At 64.0% G+C, this 13,375-nt stretch overlaps 5 protein-coding genes across 5 annotated transcripts; 4 read left to right on the top strand and 1 right to left on the bottom strand.

Moving 5' to 3' along the window:
• Positions 1–464: 464 nt before the first annotated feature.
• On the top strand, positions 465–3,217 carry PDE1 (3',5'-cyclic-nucleotide phosphodiesterase PDE1; the record flags this gene model as incomplete). The annotated part of the gene is made up of 9 exons (XM_076650982.1): positions 465–710; positions 796–889; positions 993–1,179; positions 1,289–1,492; positions 1,594–1,835; positions 1,899–2,002; positions 2,060–2,213; positions 2,287–3,144; positions 3,210–3,217. The coding sequence occupies 9 exons, from the start codon at positions 465–467 to the stop codon at positions 3,215–3,217; spliced, it is 2,097 nt and encodes a 698-aa protein (XP_076503399.1).
• Positions 3,218–3,362: 145 nt separating this feature from the next.
• Positions 3,363–5,997, bottom strand: RPC82 (DNA-directed RNA polymerase III subunit C82; the record flags this gene model as incomplete). Its single annotated transcript, XM_076650983.1, has 9 exons — positions 3,363–3,782; positions 3,851–4,224; positions 4,280–4,391; positions 4,454–4,510; positions 4,582–4,719; positions 4,786–4,883; positions 4,990–5,124; positions 5,196–5,610; positions 5,908–5,997. The coding sequence occupies 9 exons, from the start codon at positions 5,995–5,997 to the stop codon at positions 3,363–3,365; spliced, it is 1,839 nt and encodes a 612-aa protein (XP_076503400.1).
• A 313-nt stretch (positions 5,998–6,310) lies between these two features.
• COX16 (Cox16p) lies at positions 6,311–7,225 on the top strand (the record flags this gene model as incomplete). Its single annotated transcript, XM_076650984.1, has 3 exons — positions 6,311–6,342; positions 6,803–7,013; positions 7,109–7,225. 3 exons carry the CDS (start codon positions 6,311–6,313, stop codon positions 7,223–7,225), a joined length of 360 nt encoding a protein of 119 aa, XP_076503401.1.
• A 452-nt stretch (positions 7,226–7,677) lies between these two features.
• Positions 7,678–8,486, top strand: JCM10292_000583 (uncharacterized protein; the record flags this gene model as incomplete). The annotated part of the gene is made up of 3 exons (XM_076650985.1): positions 7,678–7,729; positions 7,798–8,052; positions 8,137–8,486. 3 exons carry the CDS (start codon positions 7,678–7,680, stop codon positions 8,484–8,486), a joined length of 657 nt encoding a protein of 218 aa, XP_076503402.1.
• Positions 8,487–10,857: 2,371 nt separating this feature from the next.
• JCM10292_000584 (uncharacterized protein) lies at positions 10,858–13,127 on the top strand (the record flags this gene model as incomplete). The annotated part of the gene is made up of 7 exons (XM_076650986.1): positions 10,858–10,969; positions 11,211–11,239; positions 11,292–11,731; positions 11,894–11,993; positions 12,074–12,245; positions 12,304–12,951; positions 13,069–13,127. 7 exons carry the CDS (start codon positions 10,858–10,860, stop codon positions 13,125–13,127), a joined length of 1,560 nt encoding a protein of 519 aa, XP_076503403.1.
• Positions 13,128–13,375: the final 248 nt, after the last annotated feature.

Below are 13,375 nucleotides of genomic sequence, written 5' to 3' on the forward strand. Positions count from 1 at the left end.
GCAAGTTGACCTTCCCGATCTGCTTGCATGTGCAACCAAACCTGATATTGTGCATTTTTCAGAGTCTGATGGTGCCCTAACTGGCCCCCTAACTGACTGGCCCCTACCCTAGTCTGGGTATCTAATGGCTTCTCGACTACTGTGCCGAGATACGTTGCCTCGTTCTCGTTGTGCTCAAATCGAGGAGCGACTGAAGCGAAGCAGAAGAATTTCGTGGCCGGGAAAGCGAGAGGGATGAACGATGCAGTACTACAGTACAGGCTGCGGATGCGGACGCGCTGCGGCACTTGGCTGACGCGCGCGACGCGCGCCCAAAGAGGCAAGGCGCGCATTCGTCGCCGTCGTCGCTGGTCGGCCGGCCGGGCGCGGTTTCCAGAGTCCAGCCTCCCTTCGCCTCGGCCCCGTCCGTCGCCCGCTCGCTCGTCGCACGCAGCGCTGCGACTCGTCTGGCTGTGTCCGAGGGTATGCCTGCGCCAGCCAGTGCGCCGCGCCGCCTCCCGCCGTCCCCGCTCGGCGCTGCACCGCCGACGACCGCTCCGCCCCCACTTGCCCAGCTCGCCCCGCTCTCTCTCGACCTCCCCAGGCCCCGCCAGCCCGCGCACGACCAGCGCGACCCGTTCGAGGCCAGCAGGCTCCGCGTCGAAGAAGTCTGCGGGCACCTGCGCCTCACCCAGCCGGGAGACGCTCCCGCGTTTGAACTGCTCGTCCTCGTGCGTCTCGCTCGCTCTCTGCTTTCGCGGGACGGGCTTGACGCTACGGAAGAGTCTCTAACGTACTTTTCTCGCGCCACTGCAGGGCTGCGGAGGCGGTCCCATCGAAACCAACCTCTCGTCGTTCCTCGTCAAGCCCTACCGCTCCAAGTGGACAGACGGGTGCACCGGGATAGAGGGTGCGTCGACCGTCCCTGCACGTTGCGCTGCTCTTGACTTGTGCACGAGCCTGGGTAACCGCCTGAAGCGACGCTTGTTGACCCTCACGCATCACCTTCACAGGCGGATCCACCATCGGCGCCGTTGCCTCCCTTGTCGAACGGAATCCGTACGCCTTTGAGGGCTTCGGTCTCGGCATCGGTGTGGATGCAGACGAGCTCAAGGAGGATGAAGAGGTCGACGAGGACAAGATTGGCGTCGGACGCGAAGGAGGCGGGAAGGCAGCTGCACGAGTCTGGGATCTCATCAAGTGCGTCCTGCTCGCACAACTGGTTCGGTGCTCTTTTGCACACTGGCATCGTGCAGGAGCGCCGTTGATGCTCTCAGTGGACGGAGCGCTCACTCCTGCGCCCTCGCAGCTGCTTCGCCATCACGCATGCCCACCTCGACCACATTGCCGGCCTCATCATCTCGTCGGCAGCATGTCGTCCGCCGCCGAAACCCGTGTACGGCATCAAGCGCACGATCGGCAACATCGAGCGTCTCATGGACGGCGGCGTGTGGCCCATGCTCGGCTGCTGGGACGACTCGGTCACGATTGGCAAGGCGTATCATTACAAGCAGTGAGTTGACTCCAGCATGATCGTGAAGCGGCTGGACATATCGCCCAGCGCGCCATGTGCTTCGCTTCCGCAGACGCTCATATTCGCAACTCGCGCCGCAGCATCCCCATGCCCAACGCCTCGACCACTTCCCTCCCGCTCTCCCCCTCGATCTCGTTCACCGCATATCCGCTCTCGCACGGCCTCGACCCGTCGGCGTTCCACAAGGACAAGAAGAAGCCGCGCATGAACTGCGATGGCAACGGCAACGAGTGCGTGGTCGAGTGCTACGACTCGACCGCCTTCTTTGTTCGGGAAGAGCAATCGGGCAAGGAGCTCCTGTTTTTCGGCGACGTCGAGCCGGGTGCGTCCCTCGCCCAGCGCAAACTCCGATGCAAGCGCACTGAACGTATCGTGCCCCTCGTAGACTCGATCTCGCAGCGGACCTTCAACCTCGACATTTGGAAGAAGGCGGCACCCAAGATTGTCGCCGGCAAGCTGAGCGTCATCTTCCTCGAATGCAGCTACCCGGTTTGTTGGCCTCGACCATCCCGCCCCCTTCCCGCAAGCTGATCACTGCTTCTGCAGTCGTCGCAACCCAAGGACAAGCTCTTCGGGCACTTTTCGCCCCCGTTCATCGTTGAAGAGATGATCGTGCTCGCCGATTTGGTGCGACAAGTGCGGTTGGAGGCTGGCTGGAGTGCGCCCGACGCCCAGAAGGAGCCGCTGCAAGACGTGATCGGTACGTTTGGCTCGACCCTGTTAGCCATGCCCCCCTGCAGCTTACCTGACGCGCCGTCAACACCCGTCTGCAGTCGTGATTCAGCACATCAAAGACGACATCTTCACCTTCCCCACCCCGGCATCCGACGCGCCTCCGCCTCTTCCACCGAAACCGCTGCCCGCCGTTCCTCGCACAGCATCGAGCAAACCCACTCCGCCTCCGACATTCCCTCCTGTCGCCCGCTCCGCGGCCTCTCGCGCACCAACTCTTCCGTATCCTTCTACTTCTGCTCCGCTCCTTTCGATGGGCCCGCCCGTTCCCTCTGCACCCACCCGCCGCCCCTCTTCTGCAGCGCTCTTCCTTCCCTCGTCGATCCTTCCGCACCGCGGCTCCCGCGTGAGCGGCGACTTTAGCGGATTCATGCACTACGGCTTCGGCGGCGCACGGCGCACGAGCGGCTCGAATGCAGGCGGCGGGATGGGCGGCTTCTGGGGCGGCCACACCGCGCCGGCCACTCTGAGCCCGACCGCGCTGAGCCACTCGCCCAGCCGAGGTTACTTTGTTCCTCCCGGCGGCGGGTCGAGCAGCGCGGGACCGACGTCTCCCGGCCGGACGGGCGGCGGGGCAACGGGCCTCGCGCCGCCGTTCGAGCCGGGAGCGAATACCAACGGCGGGCAGATTAGCCCGCGCGGGACGACGAGCAAGCGCGGGAGGCACGGCGGGCCGGACGCCGAGGAGCTCGCGAAGCGCGTGAGCACGTACAGCATCGAGGAGGAGGAGAACCGGGCGCTGCGGGCGCCGCGGGAGGAGGAAGAGGACGCAGAGGAGGAGGAAGAAGACACGGTTGAGGAGACGGTGCACGAGCGGATCGAGCGCGAGCTGAACGAGCTCGAGGCCGAGGCGCAGACGGGCGTGCGGTACCTCATCGCGCTGCAGGGGATGCGTCTGGGTGCGTCGCTTCTGCCTCACATGACGCTCTCGATCTGCCCGACTGACAGGCCATCGCATCCACAGTATTCTGAACGGCCGGATGGCGAGAGATCGTAGCTCGCAGTGTATCTATATCTTTGCTCCCTCTCTTTGCATGCAACCCATGTGCTGTAACTCTAGTCGCTCTGTTCGCTTCCTGTCTAGGCTGCGAAGCGTTGCACGGTCCCAGCAAAGACGCTACAGGGCGGTAGGGTCCGGGTCAAAGTCGCGCAGCACAAAGAGCTGCTCGTCGAGGCGCTGCTCGGCAACGGCGAGCGCTTCGAGGCGCTGGTCGAGGTCGACGATGGCCTCCTGGTCGCGCTTGCTCAGGAGCTGGTCGTTCTCGCGCACGTCGGTGCGCTCGCGCTTGTCGACCAGGCCGCGGCGGCGCTCGAGCTGGTGCTGCCGCTGCGCCTGGACGTTGGCGAGCGCCTTGTAGTGGTGCGCGACGAGGGCCGTCACGACCTTGTTAAAGTCGACGAACCAGAGGTAAATCGTGCGCGTCGGCGCGCGGTCGGCCGAGCGAGGGACCTCCTGCGGCTCGATGAGACCGGCAGCCGAGAGACGGCCGAGGACTTCGCGAGCGTCTTTGACTGACAGGAAAGCCAGGCGGGCGACCTACAAGATAGAAACAGGTCAGCGGACCTTGAGCATACGCTCAGAACACAGAGGGAAGCGAAACGCACATGCTTCTCGTCGAGCTTGCCCTTGGCCTCCATGATGCGCCAGCAGCGGATCGCCGTGTCGCCAAGCTTGTCGCGGATGACCGCCTCAACCAGACTGCGCTTGACCGCCTTGCCGATCGCCTGCCACTCGATGGCCCACTTGGCGTGCGTGCCCTCGCCCGTCTGCACGAGGAACGTCTCGCGCGTGCTCATGCCCCACTGATCCTGCCCCGCGAGCACCTCGCACGTCGCGAGGATGTAGTCGCTCGTGCGGTCGCGCTTGGGCGGCCACGCACCGTCATGCTTGTGCTTGGCAAACGTCTGCGAGAGCGCCGGCTTGAGCTGCGCCGGGAGACGGTCGAAGCGCACGTTGATCTCGTGCAGCGACACATAGCCTGCGGTGGTGGCATCAGCGATGGAAGACAGCGCGTAGGACCACTCGCTACGCACGCGACTTGACCTCGTCCATGCGGAACGTCTCGGTGCCGACGATGTCAAGGATGATGCCAAAGACGGCTGCGACGTGCGAGTTGTACAGTTCCTCGGCGTACTTGCGCAGTATCTGTGCGCGCCGACCGCGTGAGTTGGACGACAGAGAAGGGGGCGAGAGAGCTGGAGACGGACCTGTCCTCGCCAGCGGATGTGGAAGCGCTCCTCGTTGATCTTGAAGAATGCCTCTTCCTGTGCAGGGTGGGTGCGTTACTATGGCAGCCATCGCAAATCTCGGGCATGGGAGAGCGCGCAGGACGCACCGGTAGCGGCGGGTCGACCTTGCGCAAGTCGAGCTGGTCCTCCTCCTCCGAATCCGTGTCCATCTGCTGCGCACGCTTCTTCTTGCGCTTCTTGCGCTTCGGCTGGTCCTCCTCTTCCTCGTCGGGTACGTCGCCGCCCTGCACGCAGTCAGGCATCAGTTGCAGGTCGCGGACAAGGCAAGGTAGGTGAGACAAGAAACGCACCTTGCCACGCGCGCGCTCGCGCTCCTCTTCGTCCCACTCGTCCTGCTTCTCCCGCAGCTTCGTCTTGACATACGCGAGGTCTTTCGACGAAGGAATACCTGCGTAAACCGATCAAGGCGTGAGCGACTGGTCTGCACACTTTACCCTCAAGAAGCCGCGACACGTCACGGGCTATATGATACGACTTAGCGACGCCGAGCTCACCCTTGATGGTCGCACGGAGCTCCTCCTCCCACTTGATTTCGAGCGAGCTAGGCGAGAGCTGCGAGCCGGGCGTGACGACCGAGACGAAGCCCTGTGCAAACGCCTTGCGCACGAGCTTGTCGGCGTCTTCAGCGGCTGCAGAATTGTAGCCCTTGCGTCAGCGTCGGCACAGCAATGTTGTGAAGGCGAAGAAAGGGGCAACACACCCTGGCTGTCGACGCGGGCACGCTTCTTGCCCTTGGGGTCGTCGAGGTCGGCAAACGCGGCGGCCGTGTCCTGCTTGAGCACGATGCGGCGGCGGACGACCTCGATGAGGTCCTCCCTGACGAGCATGCCCTCGCGCCAGAGGGCGTCGATGACCTCGCTCAGCTCGTCGCCGCCGTCCCACTCGCTCGCCATCTCGACGTAGAGGCCGCCGCGCATGCGGCGCTCGATCGCATCGTGGTTGAGCTCGTAGAGTTCGGTGAGGCGGCCTGCGACTTCGGTTTCGGAGTGGTACAGGACCGTGTGGGTCGAGAGGACGAGGAGCGAGGCGTGGACGAGGGCAGGAGGGAGCGCGGTGAGCTTGATGAGCTGCGGGAAAGAGAGGGCGCCGCGCGAGATGAGGATGCTGGCGATCTCCTGCGCGCAAGAACAGCCCGGAAAGGTCAGCACACTGTCGAGTGAGCGGTGCGAGTTGAAGGTGAGCGGCGAGTGCACGGTTCAGCGTCGCGGCCAATGCCAAGCCGGACCCGCGATCCAGCCCAGTCCTTTCCTGCATGCGCCAGACGTGCTCCTGTAACTCCTGCTGGCGTCCTCGCGTCGCCTGCCCGCCGTTCGCTCATCGTGCTCGATGACCCTCTGACAGCCGCCATCTCGCCTCGTGGGAGGTCCAGCACACGGCCAGAGCCATCGAATCCCTCGAATTGGCCGACTCACGCCCACTGCGGACCCGAACTGCTGGTGGACGAGGTGGACGAGGAGTCGAGCGCGCTGTTCGCCCGACTGGGTCGCGCTGACGGGAGGCATGGCCGGGCGTGCACCACTGGCACAGCTTCTCCGGTTCGACCGAGCACTTGCACGAGCTCGTCGAGCGGCGGGAGAGCGAGCCGCGAGAGTGTCGCGACGAGAGCCGGCTCAGGGGGAGCTCGGACAAGCTCTGCCGTCGCAGCCTTCGAGCAGGGGGACTGAGTAAGATGCACAGGGTCTCGTAGTAGCCTTATACGCAGCTTGTTTCCCTTGCCTTGTCAAAAGAAGCGGTTGCGCCTGCTTCCGTTCTCCCCCCCCTCCCGGTGTCGCTCTGACCGTGTCGCTCTCTCGCTCTTGCTCCCTCACGACTGCCATGCCGCCATTCTCCGCCAAGCCTCTGAAACCGTGAGCTCTTTCCCTGCTCGCCGCTGCGGAGTGCTGTCAAAGTGCTCGACATGCGAAGGTTCGGACGTGTGGGCCAGCTTGGAGCGGCGCACACGGCGCTGCTGGAGTCGAGACTCGCTCAGGCGCTCCCTGTGCTGTGTCTCCATCGACCTAGACGGGCGAACGTTACGCAGAGCGCCTGTAGTGCGCGCGGTGGTCCTGCCACCGACCAAGTGGGCGGTGCAGCCTCGTCTTGTGGGTCGCACTCGACCTCGGCGGTGGGCGAGACTGCTCGAGGTCAGTCCTCGAGTACGTACGAAGCCAGTGCGGCCCAGTGGCTTGCCGTACGGGCGCTACACACTGGCGAGTCAGTGTCGAGGTCGGATCGCCTCCCTCTCGCATGCTCGGCACACGCACGAAACAGGACCGCACTCTTTCTCGACGCACTTGACTGACACTTGTTACTCTCGGGCGCCTGCAGGTCCGCCTTCTCCGTCTCTCTGCGGCGGCAGCCCTTCCTCTTCTTCGGCCTCCCCTTCCTCGCAACCGTCGTCGTCGCCTCCTTCGCCCTCTCGTCCTTCACCCAGACGCGCTACGACCTCCGAGATCACAAGGTGCAGACCGTCAGCAAGGAAGAGGAGCTCGGCATGCGCAAGGACCGGAGGAAGATCGACGTGCGCGAGGAGTACTACGTGCGTCTGCGCATGCGTCCACCGCCTCTCCCCTTTTCAGCACGGTCTTTCCGCGCCATCGCAGTTTCAAAGCTGACGCGCATGTTGCCCCGCAGCGCATGCAAGCTCTGGGCGAGATTGGCGAATCGGACGAGTTTGAGAACAAGCGCGTCGGGCGGCTACCGGGCCAGGCAGAATGGGGCGAGCTGCCCATCGCCAAGAAGGAGCCCTAGCCAGCAGACGTCCGCGTCTCGTAGCCGAGGACGCCATGTAGTGTATGATATGTCACGACAGACTCGCTTCGCCCAGCGTCAGCCTTCCGCTCCTTCCGCGTCTCCCTCCTTTCGATAAACTTCCTTCATCATTTCTTCCGCGCCCACACTGACGGTCTGCAGCCTACGCGCCGTATTGGCGTGCGACTGAGCTCTGCGTTCGCCGCCGGCCGCCTCTTGATCGACCTTCCCCAGATTTTCGGCGAAGGCGGGTGCAGTCCGCCTCGCCCGCTTTTTCGCTTCCTCCTCCTTGTCCTCCTTCGTGCCACTCCGCGCTTGTCTCCATTGCGCTTTTGCTTGCCGCTTTCAAAGCTTCTGCGTACTGTACTGAGCTTGAGCTCGCTTCGCCCTCTTCGCCTCTTCCGGCAAGTTTCCCTCATCTACACCACCTTCAACGCATTGCTGTACTCGCCATGCCGCACGCAATCGCGCCTATCGACAACCCGACCGTGGTCGTTGCCGAGCGTACGTCGATTGCGACCGCATCGATCGACTTGTCCGTTGACCAAACGCTCCTCCATGCGCCGTTGCAGATGATGCCCTTTCCGTCAAGGGCAAGACTGCTGCCATCCCTGCCGCCTCCCCTGCCGATGCCGACGTCGCCACCTCGCGCATCGGTCGCTCCTCCCTCTCGCGCGACGAAACCAGCGCCGCAGCAGCCGATGCCGGGCGCTCGTCGCGCTCGCCGTTCCGCTCGCTGTCGCGCTCGCGCGGAGAGGACGAGTCGCGCAGCCGCAGCGGGAGCCGCGTGAGGGGTTTGAGCCGGATCAGGGAGACGATCAGGGAGAGTGAGTCCGGCTATTGTTAATCTCTGGCCAACATCCAATCCACTGTTCGCAAGCGCCTCACTCACATTTCGTCCTTCTCTACAGTCGTCGAAGATCCCTTCTGGAAGAAATCCGAGCAGGACGACGAGATCCGCGACCTCTCGCCTACAAAGTCGACCTCCAACCCTCCTTCCGCGCCCGGCTCTCGCGCACCCTCCCGCTCAGCGTCACGCGCCGGTCGCTCTCCTCTCGCCGGCGGGCAGAGCGGCAGTCGGGCTTCGAGCCGGAGCCAGAGCCGCGTGCGCGCCGTGATCGACACGCTGGCGGGCATGGGCGGCGGGAACGTGCCGTACGGACGGACCGTCGACGACATTGCGCCGAGGGAGCCGGTACCGGCGCTTGGTCGCGGCGCAGAAGAGTCGACCGCAACGGAGGAGAGGAGGGGAAGGCAGTAGACTGGGCGGACCTCTTTTGAAATTTCGCGGCTGCACTGACGCGACGCCTCCATCTCTGAAGGACCCGGCGAACCTCCTGGCGTACCTCCGAAGGACTTGAGCTTGTGCGCCCGACTTTCATGCCTGCTTTACGTTTCTTCGCTTGCTTTGACTTCTTGCGCAATCCTCCGTACCTTTTCCACCCAGCCTCCTTTCCAGTGCTCTTCGAGTTGCTCCGCTTGGCTGGCTCGACGCAGGCTGTGAGCCATGCCTCGATCTCGGCTCGTTGACGACGTCGGTGTGGGCTGTTCGCATTCAAGGTTGTCCGACTCGCGCTTCGACGTTGCCCGAGTCGCGCTTCGGACGCCATCGCCCGCCCTGTCACGTTTCCTTTCCGCATGTCAGGGAAATCATGAAGCATCGAGCGGCTTCCCGGAGTCCGGGTCAGAAACCCGCGGCCCTCCTCCCAGACGCTCGCATCTCCCGTTTGCCTCTCACAGAGCCCTCTGAAGAACAGCTCCTGAGCGTGCGGGCCGTGTTCACGCCGTTGACGCAGTCCACGAGTCTATGGCCTGGGGCTCAAACTGGGTCGCAGCCAGCGGCGGTGCAACGCTTCGGATGTTCCGCGTCGGGCGCCGTTATCGCTGCACAGCCTTGGTCGATCTGCTAAATCTAGTCGGCCTCTCCTGTCTTCTCGGTCTGCGGAAGACCGAACAGCTGGCGTCCTTACTTGGCGAGGCGCCGCCCTCTCTTGCTTCCAGTTTCCTTCCTCGCGCTCGACTCAAGACTGGCTGAGCGCTCTGCGGCGCAGACATGACCTCCATCCAGACGGGATGGAAGCGCCCGACCTTCATTCCGGAAACTTACGACTTTAGAACGTCGCCGTACATGCTGTTCGAGCAAATTTTGTTCGATATGCGCGAGCGCTACCGCGGCGAAGGGCGAGCCGCCCTCGAGGCGTGGACAGAGTGGCTGAAACCGTACAGCAAGCGCGTGCTTATTCAGGCGGACTGGCAAAAAGCCGTTCCACCTGACATGCGCCAACATCTCATTCACGAGCTGAAGAGTTGGTTTCACCACGTCGGGTTCAACTACGCCTTGTACGCAAGTCCGACGCACTTGGTGAGCAGAACCTTGATTGCCTGGCTATACATTCTGGGGCCATTGCAAAGAGCGGATCTCAGCTGATGCCGCAAGTCTCGTGCAGCCGCTTCTGCGCAATGACAAGGCGTGGCCACTCATGTCGTACTTGACAAAGGTACTCAGCTCACTCTGGCCCCTCTGTACTGCTCGCCCTCACCGCGCTTGACTTCTCAGTACGGAAACCTGAAAAGTGGAAACAGCCCGCCGCCGCCCGATCCGCCACCGAAGCCCGCCTTCTTTGTTCGCAACCCGCGCACCGGCGTCGAGGTCCTGCGCGGTCCCGATGACGAGGTGATTGAGGAGATCGCACCTACCGACAACGGGTACAGTGTCGTTATTCCGTTGCGCCCGTCACCGCCCGGGGGATCGCCAGCGCACCAACCTGGCGCACGAAGTCTGTCACAGGTGCGCCCACCTTTTCCCAGGCAAGGTATGAGTCGCAGCCGTCTGCTCGAGACTGATAAGCAAGAGCCACAGGAGCACGCACGGCACGCACGGCACGCACGGCTCGCACACTCGCCCGCCCGGAGCCTCTCGCCAGCAGGAACAGACTTGGCGCGTTCCCGCGATAACCACTGAACGCCGTTCTCTGACTTGAGCGGCTCCTGCAGGAGTGGCACCCAGAGTACGACGATTTCTTCGACAGACGCGACAAGGAGTCGAGCCACAGCCCGCACTCGCTTGCGCATGTGCGCGTGCCGTTCGGGTTTCGGCAGCGGGCCGTGTACCGAATGGCGCAGCCCCGGCTCGGGTAGACTTGTGGTGGATTATTAAGGATGACGGACGCGCAGAGCTGGAATCCTCGGCAACACTCGAAGCACTCGCGAGCCGCGGAGAGTCACACGAGAAAGGCTTCATGCAACGGCAAGGAAGGAGTCGACGGCGGGAGCGCCTCTGGCCGCTTGAGCGGAAGTAAGCGAAGCACAAGACGGCGAGCCGTGTTCTGCGCCTTCAGGGGAGCTGCAGTAAGCGGCAGGCTGAAGCGACGAGTGCCGAGCAGATGAGGCGAGCAGCTCCATCCACCGCAGTTGCGCGGGCGGAGGAAGTCCGAGGCGTCGAGAGCAAGCTTTGGAATCAAGCTGACGCACGCCCTGCCCGTCGGAGCGCGTTGCAGGCGAAGCATCGGGTGCGACCGAGTCGAAGAGTTTCGGCGCAGCGCTCTCGCGACGACCTGCACCCGCTCCCGCTCCGAGCTCTCGAGAGCAGTGCAGCAGCTCAGGAGAGCTCTGCCGCAGCCTGCACGACCGGGATGGACCAGCCGAGCGCCGTCGGCGGGTCCAGCTCCGACCCTCGGACACACGACGAGCGAGAAGGCGTCAACACGACCGCAGACCTGGTTGCCGGCTGGCTCGGAGGCGCAGGTGAGCTCAGTAGACTCGCTCAACTGCTCAGACTAGCCCGGCGTGCGGTGGACGAGGCAGCGGCCGGCTCAGGCGAGTGTGCCGGGTCGACTCGTCGGCGCTCGCTGCAGGCTGCGAAGACCCTGTGCGAGGGCCTTGCAGCTCTTTTCGAGCTTCTACAAGGCTGCTGCGAAGCTGCCGTCTTCTCAGGGCCCCGTTCGTCGCACTTCCTGCTGACCTTGCTCCTTCCTCGGTTCCGCAGTCGGTGTCATCGTCGGCAACCCCTTCGAAGTGCGTACAAAGCTGATATCAGCTGGAGCACTGCTTATACTCGCGCCCACAGGTCCTCAAAGTGCGACTGCAAACCGGTGCCGGCTCGCACTCGTCCGCTCCCGCCTCGACCTCCTCACCTCGGGTCGGCAAATCCTCCGTTCCGCCCCTCGCATCTCCCGCATTCCCCTTTCCTCCACCTCCTACGCCCTTAGGAGGGAGCGGCAAGGCTCCTCCGCTCCCCGCCGTCGCCAGTCCCGCCCAGCACTCCTCCTCGAGTCTGCGTGCGACCGGTCCCGTCGCAGTAGGGACCGCCGTCCCTCAGACGGCGCCTTCCGCGCCACATGCGCCGCATAGTGGGCACGCACATGCCCCCAGCCAATCCTCGCGGATAGGCATCGTGTCGCTGTATCGCTCCGAGGGCATCCGGTTCTTCTTCGCAGGGACGGCGGGACCCATCTTGGGGCTGTCCTTCATCGATTCGGCGTTTTTCGGCATCTATGGTCAGGCGATGTGAGTTGGCTTCTTCTCCGTCGTGGCCTCGACATCAGAGTCGTTCGGACGACTGCCCTTCGTCGAACTGCATACGCCGCTGGCGCATACGCCGCTGGCCTTTCGTCATTGCGCCTCCAACGTACTCGCGAAGACACACTAACGTCGATTCGTGGCTCGCAGGGAGCGACTACGCCAGGACCGGCAAGATCCGAGCCACCTCTCGCGGGTCTTCCTCTCCGGCGCTGGCGCAGGCGCGCTGTGCGCGATGCTCGAGACGCCCGTACGTGCTCGCGGCGCTCGACCATCTGTGCGAGACGCTTATTCACCCTTCTGTTGCCCCGGTCCGACTCGCGTGCATAGATCGAGGTCGTCAAGACGCGCGCGCAGGTCGAGTCCGTTCCGGGCAAGAAGCTCGGCTCGTTCCGCATTGCGAGCCAGATTGCACGGAAAGAGGGCTTGCGAGGCTTTTACGTCGGCGGCTTGATGACCGCCACGCACGACGCCTTCTCCAGCGGTACCTTCTTCGTCACCTGTGCGTTTCTTCCGTCACTAGGCTCGCTCTCACATTCCTGACACGAGGAACCGTGCAGACTTCGTCCTCCGGCGACTATTGCGCGGCGAGGACCCTTTCCATTCTGCCCCTACCGTCCCTCCTGCATCGTCTCTCGCATCATCCGCCGCTCAACCCGATACCCCCGCACCTATACCCGCCGCCTCAGCATCTGCAAACAAGCACGAGATGAACAACGCCGAAATCCTGCGCATCCTCGCTGCCGGCGGCATTGCCGGCGCCATCTCTGCCGTCGTCCCCTACCCCTTCGACATTGTCAAGACGCGCCTGCAGACCGCCGACTTTGAGGCGCGCGCGCGCTCGAGTCCCGCCGCCGAAGGGCAATTCACGAGCAACGCGACGCCGTTCCACACGCGACCCGATTCGTCGGCGTCGGCTTCCGCCTCGGGGCCGAAAGCGCCCGCCGGCCCGCCCGCGCGGCAGACGGTCGCGAGCGTGTTCCGCGGGATCCACGCCGAGGCCGTGTCGTCATACCGGTATCGCTTCCCGTCGACGTGGTTGTACCAGTTCCTCGCGTCGCGCGTGTTCCCGCGCCCCGGCGGAGAGACCAAGGGGATCAATCCGAGCGCGGAGAAGTGGGCGCTGCGGCTGCTCGGGCTCAAGGGGTTCACGACGGGAATCCGGCCGACTGTCGTGAGCAGTTTTGTCGGAAGTGCGGCGACCATCAGTGCGTTCAGTCTCCCCGCTGCGAGCTCGGCACCGCCGCCCCACGGTCGCTTCATCTCGGTCGAGCGCGTTCTGGAGTTCGTTTTCAGCGGCGCTGACGCTCTCCAACTGTTCGCAGCCACGGTCGAGGTTGCGCTGCACCTGATGGGCGTCAACGGCGGTGGCGGTGTCGGCTAGCCAGACGTCTGCCCCTCGTTTCCCCTTCCTCTCGCCTCACCTCTTGCATGCACTCTCGCACTAGACCCCTGTATGCCATACCGGTCGATTGCTCGGCACGCCTCGCTCCCTCCTCATCGCATTGCCCCTCGTTGTAGTGTACCGACTAGACCGCGTGCGAAGCGCATCATCGCTGCAAGCGCGCATCCCTCTCGCCCAGCATTCGTTCGTGGTGACCAGGGTTCGACATGCGACGCAGGGCTGAGAGC

Source organism: Rhodotorula paludigena, assembly GCF_050403205.1.
Source record: "Rhodotorula paludigena JCM10292 DNA, Rt_paludigena_JCM10292v1_ctg44, whole genome shotgun sequence".
In the NCBI taxonomy this organism is placed as follows: domain Eukaryota; kingdom Fungi; phylum Basidiomycota; class Microbotryomycetes; order Sporidiobolales; family Sporidiobolaceae; genus Rhodotorula; species Rhodotorula paludigena.